This window comes from Electrophorus electricus, chromosome 11 (genome assembly GCF_013358815.1).
Source record: "Electrophorus electricus isolate fEleEle1 chromosome 11, fEleEle1.pri, whole genome shotgun sequence".
Classification (NCBI taxonomy): domain Eukaryota; kingdom Metazoa; phylum Chordata; class Actinopteri; order Gymnotiformes; family Gymnotidae; genus Electrophorus; species Electrophorus electricus.
Window position 1 is genome coordinate 687,137 of NC_049545.1, and position 11,387 is coordinate 698,523.

General features: G+C 44.5%; 1 protein-coding gene across 8 annotated transcripts in view; it reads left to right on the forward strand.

Moving 5' to 3' along the window:
* The window catches only part of inpp4b (inositol polyphosphate-4-phosphatase type II B), a 119,857-nt gene extending 108,553 nt beyond the window's left edge, over positions 1-11,304 (forward strand). For 4 of the 8 annotated variants that reach the window (XM_035531633.1, XM_035531636.1, XM_035531637.1 and 1 more), the window contains 8 exons: positions 1,189-1,364; positions 2,696-2,819; positions 3,451-3,577; positions 6,041-6,181; positions 6,474-6,571; positions 7,095-7,207; positions 7,716-7,870; positions 9,195-10,919. In XM_035531633.1, the coding sequence (XP_035387526.1) occupies positions 1,189-1,364; positions 2,696-2,819; positions 3,451-3,577; positions 6,041-6,181; positions 6,474-6,571; positions 7,095-7,207; positions 7,716-7,870; positions 9,195-9,372 (1,112 nt within the window). In that variant the 3' untranslated portion in view covers positions 9,373-10,919. The other 4 variants (XM_035531639.1, XM_035531640.1, XM_035531634.1 and 1 more) reach the window with 3 other exon arrangements.
* The last annotated feature ends 83 nt before the right edge of the window (positions 11,305-11,387 follow it).

The following is an 11,387-nucleotide window of genomic DNA, read 5'->3' on the forward strand; positions in this document are numbered from 1 at the left end:
TGTTAGATACGTAGAGTGAGTACACAACCTCAGTATTCTATCTGGCTGTATGTGAAGTTTTCTGTACTCATATATGATTTCTTTCTCCTCTTTCCTCAGGTATTTGGTATTTCAGTATTTTTAAGTACGTAACTTCAGAATTATATCTGGCTGTTTGAGGAGTGCCATTTCTTTCAATACCTTCGAGCTTGAGAGGAGACATGGAGTGGATGTTCTAACCAAAACTCAATCTGACTGTCTGGCATTTCTCAAGCTCCATGAGAAACCACCAGCACCTTCTAAAATAAAAAGAAAAACATTAATTATAAAAAGTATTAAATACAAGATATTAAATATAAGGTAGGATATATAAGTCCTTCAAAACTGTAATACTTCAATCATTCAATACTTCAATATTCAATTCTTCAAAACTTCAATACTTCAATACTTCAAATCTTCAACACTTCAATTCTTCAATGATTCAATACTTCAATTCTTCAATGATTAAATACTTCAATAACTCAATACTTCAATACTACAATATTTCAATACTGCAATTCTTCAAAACTTCAAAACTACAATACTTCAATTCTTCAATGATTAAATACTTCAATTCTTCAATATTTCAATTCTTCAATACTTCAATAACTCAATACTTCAATGATTCAATACTTCAATATTTCATTACTTCAAAACTACAATAATGCAATACTGAAATTCTTCAATACTTCAGAGTCATGTACAGCCACTATTTTTATTTGGCTGTCATTCTACAATCACGGGCTTTAGTTTTCAAAACTCTCCTCATTAATCTGGAGCCACAGCAATGTTCTGTCGGTGTGTAAACGTTCCAGCTTCCTCCGTCTTCCTCGCGTTAACGCTTTACTTCAGAACCAGTACGTGGCACGCACTAGGGGGGATTTATAACATTCTAATCATTTATATCTTAGATTAAATAAGAAGCTCACAGAGACGACGTGAAGCACAAGGACAGATTACAGATGTGTTCTCTGTGTGATTTATTTGGGGTCATGGCCCTGCCTCAAACTTTGCTCAGAGTGCCAAAAATAAAAAAATGCATTACTCTAGATGAGACGTCAGGAAACTCCCACATCACACTCCTCTCTTTGTCTACAGGATGTTCAATCCCTTCTCTGTTACTGCTATCTTATATTTCTCTCTCTCTCTCTCTCTCTCTCTCTGTTGCAGCTGCAGAGTGGAGTGAGCAGCTCTGCCCTCTGGTGGCAGCGCTGAAGAACTGCGTGAACGAGGTGGCCGAGCGAGCCAGCAAGTCCATGGCATTTGTTCTCCTGCAGGAAGCGGCCTGCAGCTCGCCCCACGGCCTGCAGCTGCAACGCAGACGTGACACCGTGTTCAGCCAAGCGGTGAGCTCCAGCTGCCACCTCCTCCACCTCGCTTTATAAATCAAATCCTCCACTCCACCTCCTCCACCTGTCAGTGCTGGACTTTGTAATCAGTGGTAGTTGATGATGTCGTAGATCAAAGGTTCAGATTATTGAGGTCAAGGTGCTACACCTTTGCCACATCCTCCGTCACCTGTGAGGAGTCACCTGACATGATACGGTGGTGAATATTAACTTTGTTACCAACCCAGAAACTGCAGTCTCTGTGGGTGAGACAATGTTTACCAGACTTTTGATGAGTGCAGATTAATATAGAACTGCACTGTAAACATGGCCTTCATTACAGCGCCAACCACAAACTGTTTCCAGGAAGACACACGCAGGAACGCAACGAGGTGATACTGTGGACAAGAATCTAATCTTCACAGTATCTAATATCAGTTGGTATAAATGTAGGTACACAAACTTTAAGAACAATCATTTATTCCAGAGTAATTATAAGACTTAACTACCCAAAGATCAAAGCTAGTGTAAGTTACCGTGTCAGCGCTAACTAATCTGCCCCAACTTTGTGCCATTGGTCAGGCCCTGCCCCATACCAAACAAGAGAAGAAACAGGCCCAAACCTAGCAAAACATATAAACGCACTACAGCAACTACTGAGCAGAATAAAAATCACACACACCCGAAAAAACAGGAAAAGCACACACTTGCATCAACTAGTAACAATCTTAGTGAATATGATGAGATTAAAAGCCAAACCCACATGGAGCATGGAACAGACACACACAAGGCACGGAAACGCGACCTGCTGGGGCATCCACGGTCTTGCTGATCCATACGACTGCCACACGTTTCAAAAAGAGAACGTGGCCTAAGACACACAATCCCACAGCAAAAAGAAATTCAGGAAGAATACTGACAGACAAACTGCAGAAAAAACACTATGGCTAGAAGAAAACACCAATAACACCAGTATACAATGGAAGCTACATCTGTGGAGGAAAACCAATGGCTTTTGCCACCAATAACCTGGTCCAGATGGACTGCGCTAAGTGCTAACCCTCCCTGCGTGGCACCACACCTGAAGCTCCCACCACCCTTGGGTTTTGTATCCATCTTGCAGTGCTGTCTCAGTGGTTAAGGGACTGGACTTGTAATCAGAAGGTTGCTGGTTCAAGTCCTGCCACTGTTGGGCCCCTGAGCAAGACCCTTAACCCTTAATTGTTCAAGATGTGCTCAGTCATAGTTGTAAGTTGCTTTGGGTAAATGTAAATAATTTGAAATCTATAATGCAGTGTTTCACTGATTTCACCATAAATGGCCCCCGTGTGTGTGCGCGCTCTCTGCAGCTGGTTGCTTTAGCCTGTGGATTCATCGTGAGGCTCTACTCTGGGATGGAGGACACAGGTTTCCTGCAGCAGCTGCACTCTGTCGGACTGGTGGCCCAGTTTGAGAGTCTACTGAGCACCTACAGTGAGTGTCTACACACACACACATATATATGTACACACACACACATTTTCAACCTCCTAAATCCTGGTACATTCAGTGTCCCCTGTTGACATTCTGATCATTATTTTGCGTATCCTAAAGCAGGTTTGTCATAGCCGTAGTGAATTATAGCTGAGTCATGCTGTAGGTTCCTCCTGTGGGGTTATACCAGGACAGTACCGTAACCACAGTGTTGTGATCTGTCAGGACTCGCCCAAGGCCCCTGTTCGGAAGTCTGTGAAGAGTTGCTATTTCCTGTAACTGCTCAAACACAGACTATCCAAAACCAAACACGTGCACTTAAGTCAGGAGTGAAGAATGATGTGAGAAATGATCGCATTAAATCCTTTAGCTCAGTGTACTGAGTGGCACAGCCTTAGCAGTGTCCTTGTAAGATTCCAGAAGTGTAAGCAAGCAGGGTGTGTGTAAGACACTTATCTTCAGAGTCACGGGCATTTTCATTGGAAATTAAATAGCATGTACTTTGATTATTTATGTATATGTATGTACTGTATGTACTGCAGACAGACATGTTTCACTCATGCTTGATTGTGCACGCGTGTGTGTGTGTGTGTGTGGTACTACTCTAATAAGCATTCTGTCCATGTCTCAGGTGAAGAAGTAGGTATGTTGGAGGATATGGAGGTGGCCGTTTCTGACCTACAGAAGGTCACCTTCAGAATCACAGAAGCACCTTCTGACGACCCTTCCAAACTGCAGCCTACTGTTAGTGGAAGACGGTAAGTTTTGTTCAAGTTTGGTTTATTTGTCACATACATAGTCATACACAGTATAACTCGCAGTGAAATGGTTGAGAGTGCTCTGTCCAAACTGAGGAAAAAGAAAACAGGGGTGCGTAGAGGAATATATATTCTATATATGTACAAAAATATATTAGCAATGTATGTATAATATATGTATATTATGTTTATATACACAATGTACAATGTATATGGTTGTGTATATATATGTACACAATGTACAGAATGTACAGATCCATCTTGTAAAATGACATATTTACAGTTTTTATGTTACATGGTGGTAATTGAACATATTTACAGTTATGTGGTGGTGGTGGTCCCCATAGTTTATCAGTTTCCCTGATTCAGGGCCCGAATGGCCTGTGGGAAGAAGCTCCTCTTCAGTCTCTCTGTCTTGGTCTTCAGGGAGCGAAAGCGCTTCCCTGACCTCAACAGAGAGAAGAGCCTATTGTTGGGATGGGTGGGGTCCTTCTCAATCCTCCTGGCCTTGGTCTGGCACCGCTTGTAGTAGATGGTCTGCAGGTCAGGAAGTTCCGTGTGAGTGATGCGCTCTGCTGAACGTACTACCCTTTGGAGTGCTTGTCTGTCCTGCTTGGTGCTATTCCCAAACCAGACTGTGATGTTCCCCGTGAGGATGCTCTCGATAGTGCAGGTGTAGAAGTTCCGCAGTACCTTGGAGGGCAGTCTGAAGTCTGTTAGGCGTCTGAGCTGGTAAAGACGCTGACGAGCCTTCTTTGCCAGGGAGTTGGTATGGCGGGACCAGGACAGGTCCTGCAAGATGTGAACACCAAGGTACCTGAAACTATCTACTCTCTCCACCGTGGTTCCACTGATCCTCACAGGTTGGTAGTGCCGCTCCTGCTTCTTGCTGCAATCCACGATCAGCTCCTTTGTCGTGCTGACATTCAGGAGGAGATTATTTTCCTGGCACCAGTTTTCCAGGTGTTTAATCTCCTCCAGGTAGGCCCTCTCATTGTTGTCTGAGATCAGGCCCGTGATGACGGTATCGTCAGCAAACTTGACAATGATGGTGGAGCTGGAAGTGGCTGTGCAGTCGTAGGTGTGCAGTGAGTAGAGCAGGGGGCTTAGGACACAACCCTGAGGAGCTCCAGTGCTGAGGGTGAGGGTGGATGAGGCGCAGTTGCCCACCCGTACTGATTGTGGTCTGTCTGTTAGAAGTTGGAGATCCAGTTGCACAGGGATGTATGCAGTCCTAGATCCTCCAACTTAGTAGTGAGTAGGGAGGGGATGATGGTGTTAAATGCTGAACTGTAGTGGACAAACAGCATTTTAACATAATTACCCCTCCCTTTGTCCAGGTGGGTCAGTGTGGTGTGGAGCAGATGTGCAATTGCACACACATACACACAAAGACGTCCTGGCCTGCTTAGTGTTTAGATTGTTAGATTGGCCATGGTGAAGATTGTTGTCATGCCTCCGTGGGTTCGGGACTGAGAATACATTCATACCACAGATTAATTTTAGAATGATGTTGTCTTCATTCTGACTTCTGCTTGCTGAGGTCATGTCTAAAAATGAACAGGTTTTGGGAGAGTTTCTGGTGTGTCTTACATCTGAGAGAGTCTGAGCCACACTGTCAGCCGTTCATGACTTTAATCTATGTGTTAGCATGACTGGGTCACCTCTCCTCATGGATTGAGGGTTTATCCATGGCGTCTCCATGTGTTCAGTCACACGTGAAGGAGTGAGGTGTTAACCCTGCTGCACACGTCAGGGAGGAACACGCCTGATCCCGCTGTGCATATTACCTGCGGTGGGACAAGTTTCACAAATGATGACCATAGACGAAATTGAACGAACAAACATGGAAAAGGCTTCAAAACCAGACAATTATGGAGCAGCAGTACTCAGCCCCCTGTTTTGGGTCAAGACCCTGAAGGCCCAGCTGCCAGAGCACTTCTGGGCCCTAGAGCAAGCCCACTGAAAACAGGCTAATCCGTGCAGAGGCGGGATTAGGCAGCAGTGTTGGCCTGATTACTGGTGTCTTGTCATACACACATACTTCTGTTGCTCGGTGTTCTGTTACGATTCACTTTTAATGAATCGAGCCTGTTTGTGTAGAGGAGCCCGCAGGCTATGATCAAACTCTAAGTGTTTGGAAAGCAGAAATGCTCGTGTTTGTGTGTGTGTGTGTGTGTGTGTGTGTGTGAGTGACTGTCTATAAGCATGTATAGAAGTGCCCATTCTATATATGCTTATAGACAGTCTTACACACAGACACACACACACACACACACACACACACATACACATACATACATACATACATACATACATACATACATATCTATACACACACTCACACATTGTTTTGCATCGGACTAGTGCTGAAGTCAAACCTCACACAAATAAACTATGCACTCCTGTTGCAGTCTTGCACAAATGCGTGCGTGTGCATGCGTGTGTGTGTGTGTTTGGCAGAGACCATTACACTGTAGATGTGCCACTCCCAGTCCAAGCCTTCCAGACTTTGCCAGAGGAGCTGCGCAAGGGCAAGCTGCTACATGTGGTTCCTGTGCTCTTCAACGTTGGCATTAACGAGCAGCAGACCTTCGCAGAGCGGTACGACCCAATCACGTGCTCGCACACTTCAGCAACGTTCTTCTTTATTTAGAGACCTCTCTACACCTTATTTTCACAAACATGCTAAATATTAAATATCTGTCTTCCTGTTACAATGAACAGACTTCCAGGTGTACTGAAAACTGTTTTACGCACACGTGGCTACACACTTGCACACATTTCACTTTAAATGCTTTCGTACTTACCTGCCCTGCATGAATCCAAAATCAAAGAGGTATGTTTAATGTGTTGAATCTCTCCCTTTGTCTGTCTTCTCTTTCTCTCTTCTCAGATTTGGGGATATATCATTACAGGAGAGGATAAACCAGAGAAACTTTGACATTTTACAGGCGTACTATAAATCCCTGCGTGACAAGGTTCCATTAGAAAGTGAGTCCCTGTTTCACAGTAATGCGTCACCTGTTCATGAGTGTGTCATGATCGACTGATTGTAACCTCTGTACCTGTTGACCTTTCTGACCTTTCCTCTGGTCATACACATTGCCAACCTGAATGGTTAAATGTGGTATCGTGGCAGAGACCTAGACCTGCAAACTCTTCTCCAGCACACACGCACGCACACACACACACACACAAACGCACACTCACACACTCACACATACACCCCTCTAGTGCTGTTGACACTGAGCTCTGTGGCTTTAGTAATAATGCAGGAGAAGGTGATGAATTCTAAGGTTCGTTTTACATTAACACCTTGTCATGCCTTTTCTGATGAAGCTCTCTTAAACGTGCGCACCCTGCGTCTCAGACACCTGATCTCCAGCAGGGTACGGACAGGCGTGAGACCACCATCTTAGAGAGTCGCTGAGGCACAGCAGGTCAGCTGTCGAGATATGCTTCCCTCCTCAGGCTTCTCTCTCTGTCTGTCCCTTGGTCTCTTTCTGTCTCTCAGGTCTGCCCTGTTTTCAAACACAGACTGATGTTAAGGAGTTACTGGAAACACTGGGCCAGAACGTTGTAACCAAGAAGAGGAAGAACGTGGAGATTCTGTGGTTGGCAGGAGCGGTAAGGTTGGCGCAGCCCGAACCATAACCAGGAAGACCGAGCAGCGCACGCCCGCACACACAAGCCCCTGCAGATAGCCTGCGATATTTACAGTTACATTTATGCCGTTTAGCAGTTGCTTGTCCAGATCAAAGTACCTGTGTGTTGTTATCATCACATTGTTGTTGTCTTTGCATGAAACATTGAATCATTTGCTCTGTCAGGATCCACCAGGGCCTGATATGACTGTTTATGAGTTGAGGTGCATTGCGTATGTTTTCTGTGCCAGTAAGGAGGATCACCTGGAGACAGATTCATAAGATAAGAATGTTGAACTAGTCGCTACAGTTAGTGCATAACAGTGTTAAGTAATGTTAGGCCAACTAAAAACAATGAATTAATAATGAAATCCTATTTGCCATTACGTTTTATTCACTGAAAGGAGTTTGAAGTGCTTAAAAGCTTTTGTTCTTTGAAAGGTTCCTAAGTGGAGGAACAGGAAGCTGACGTGTGGTCTTCATCTCTCCAGATCTGCCGGCGTCTGAATGGAATTCGCTTTACTAGCTGTAAAAGTGCCAAAGACCGGACGTCCATGTCGGTCACGCTGGAGCAGTGCGCCCTGCTGAGGGATGAGCATCAGCTGCGTAAGGACTACTTCACCCGGGCCCTGGACTGCATGCGGAGGTAGGTGTCCCTCACGGGCTCCTATCGCCCAGCCTGTCCTGGATCACCTCCTCCTCCTCCACATTTGACCCCCTCTGCTCCACGCTGGCATGACTCCGAGCAAAAGTTACTGATGGAGATGCATGTATGAACTGTTCAGAACCATTCAGGACAGTTCAGAAGTGTTCAGAATCATTCAGAAGCCTTCAGAACCAAGCCTTTTGGGGCAGGTTCTCCAGATAAGCAGCGTCCGGTAAATGCTTTCTTAAGCTTTTCAAGTTACCGCCGTGCTTTGGGTCCAAGATCAGCTGCTGAGTTTTCCATCGCAGTCGGGGAACACGGAGGGATGACAATCTGGCATCCGCACCACTCATCCCATAACTGCATTTAAACCTTGTCAGCATTCTGGAACAGTGATGCAGGAAACCTAAACATTTAAAGAAGCAGCCCAAAGCACAGTTTTGCACGGAACACTGAATACATGGAATTTGCCTTTTATGGAGTAGCTGGTGTAAAAGTAACCCGAGTTACTTTTTCAAGGAGTGGAGCTGTACACAAAAGTCCTTTAACAAAATACTGACCAGAAGTGACGTCATTAACCCGGTAGCTGTCTAAGGCTGCAGGCCAGTGGCTTAGCAACATACAATGAATTCTTTTCATAGAGAAGAATATTTAGGTCATTGACATCTTAGCATGGCGCTGCTTGAAATCTGTACAATCTATGTATAATCTTAAGAGTTCAAGGTCTTTTCATTTCATATTTAAGAGATTAAAAAGTTAAAGACCCTTAATTGTCTGAAGTTGCTTTGGATAAAAGTGTCAGGTAAATGTAATAGGAAGTGTTTGCTTAATGAGGGCTGCCATATAAACACTGGAAAGGAGGCTGCAACATGATGTTACAAATTTGGTAATACAACTAGAACCAGACAAACCCAGAGTTGTTAATGCTGATTAGCACTCTAGTTTACTGTGATGACACACGGCAAGCACATGTGAGCTTCTAGTTTTAGAGCGTGTGTGTTGAATGGACAGCTGATAGTCGGGCTGGGTTTGTCCATGCAGTGGCTGGGTCAGCACGTTTAGCGTAACTGAACCTAAGTATTTCAGCATCATCCCCTCAAACACACACACACACCCTAAGACATAATAATCTCAGTATCACCACTGCCCAGATTTGTGTGTGTGTGTGTGTGTGTGTGTGTGTGTGTGTGTCGTTGTGTTGGTTTAATTTTACTAACCCTCTGTTACGTGTGTGTGGGGGTGTGGATACGTGTGTGTGTGTGTGTGTGTGTGTGTGTGTGTGTGTTTCTTGCTCTTTCTCTCTGTCTGTTCTTGACTTGCTCAGCAGTCGGCAGGCCCAGGGAGAAGGTGCCCAATGGGACGACCCTGAGGCAGGTTCAGTAGCCAATCACAAGCCGGCGTCTCGCCACTTCTATCCAATCGCTCTTCTGCTTGTTAGCTCGCACCTGCTGGTGGTGTGGCTCATATTAAGTCTTGTTTTCCTGCTTGCAAAATATCAATAAACTGCTGATGACACCATAACAATGTGCTGTCTGGCTCTGTTCCTTCGTCTCACGGGGTCCTGCTCTCGCGGGACGTTTCTCTGCTTCCGATGTTTCCTCCCTATACTTCTCCTAACATAAACCTTGGGAGCGTGTCTCTGTCTTCTGTCCTGCTTCAAAACAAACTAATTTCCCATTTGGAAGTGAGGAAAAATCTGTGGTGTATTTCATACGCTGAGGTAATAGTGCATGAGTTTGAATGTCCTTGGCTGCGTGCTGTGCCCGGTGAGGCTCCGTCAGCTTCTGCTGACTTTGTTCCATAATCATCATTCCACATGGCCTTGAGTCTGAGAAAGCGGCTCTATCAATGTAACCAATAATAATGGAAATGGATAAATCTGGAAATGATTGTATGGGGCAAGCAAGCAAAAGTGGAGAGTGTGAGTACATGAAGGTAGAAGACAAATGATGCTATGAAGTTACACTTGTATAGCGCCTCTCTCAGTACTCAAGGACACTTTATAATCAACACACATCGTGCTTTTACGTCCTGTCATCACACCAGTGACAAGCAGCAGCCAAGTGCACACAGTGTACTCTGATCCAGAAACCACAGCGCCCCCTAGGGGACTGGATCAGGCACAGGAACGGGAGGGAGGACATCACCCAGGACAGAGTGCCATCCAGCAGTATGCACGCACACACACAGACACACACACAGACACACACACAGACACGCGTGCGCTCGCACACACACACACACACCCACCCACCAGGACAATAAATAGGGAAAGCAGAGAGCCCAGGAAACACTCAGAGACACAGATGGAAACGTGGAAACGCTGCTCAGACCGGGACCTGTGAGACCCCAGCGCTTAGAGGCAAACTGAAAAACATTTTCACAAATGTGGCATTTGAGGTCAGTCACAATGGAAGTGGTTCTGGCCAGTAGCGAAGTGAACATTTCAGAGTGAATCTCGGCTCATAGCACAGGATGCCAGACTTTGTCTCCTCTGTTTGTCTCTCTGTGTTTTTTCAGTGTGGTGTTTTGCTCATATTTTGAATGTATAAGCCATATGTGAAGTGTCCTTAGTAACCAGGACACTTCCAGAGTTTGCATTTTGTTCTGGTTTTTGTTCATCAGTTAATGCTGCAGTGTAATATTAACGAGGTCATTTAATGTCTCAGTGCCGTGAGGTCATTTAACATGAGGTCATTTAATGTCTCAGTTACACAGATGTTTTGAAATGCTTCATTTTTGTTGTGTTTTTTGCTTAATGTATTCCTCACTGCCAATGAGTTATTGGCTTTTGTTTACTTGGTAAATGCTGCAGTGATTGGACCCTCCGGGCCACCGTATGAGCTGGTGCTGATGTGTGTGTCACTGCCAGTTTCCCACAGACACTGTAAAGTACTGAAGAGGAAATAACCACTCGAGGGAGTCGGAGTTGCGTTTTGTTTTGTGTACTGGAACTGGATGAAAATTCATGTTAATATATAACCTCATTGTTTCCTACATGCTCTCATAACTCCATTATCATCCTATCCCTTCTCTCTCTCTCTCTCTCTCTCTCGGATCAGAGAAGGATGCCGGATTGAGAACGTGCAAAAGAACATAAAGTGCAGGAAGTATGCATTTAACATGCTGCAGCTCATGGCATTCCCCAAGTCCTATCGTCCTCCAGAAGGAACCTATGGAAAAGTGGATTCATAAACTTCCCATTGGATAAACTCGCTGATAATCTCGTCTCCTGCACATTTTCTATTTATACCCGATAATCTTGCTGGAAATGATCTTTGGTACATATAAAGATGAGTAAGATATAAGAATCCAAAAAAAATCATTTGTATATATGGTGTGTTTGAAATTGTTTACTGCAGAGTGCGCAGTAGTACAACTGTAATGAGAAGATTATTTTCAGTAATGTTTTAATACAGTTTTAGCGTATTTCAGTTTGTCTTTGTGATTAATTTTGTAACATTTCTATAGACCTTTACCGCAAGCACTCAATTCATCATTCGTAACAGAATGTCAT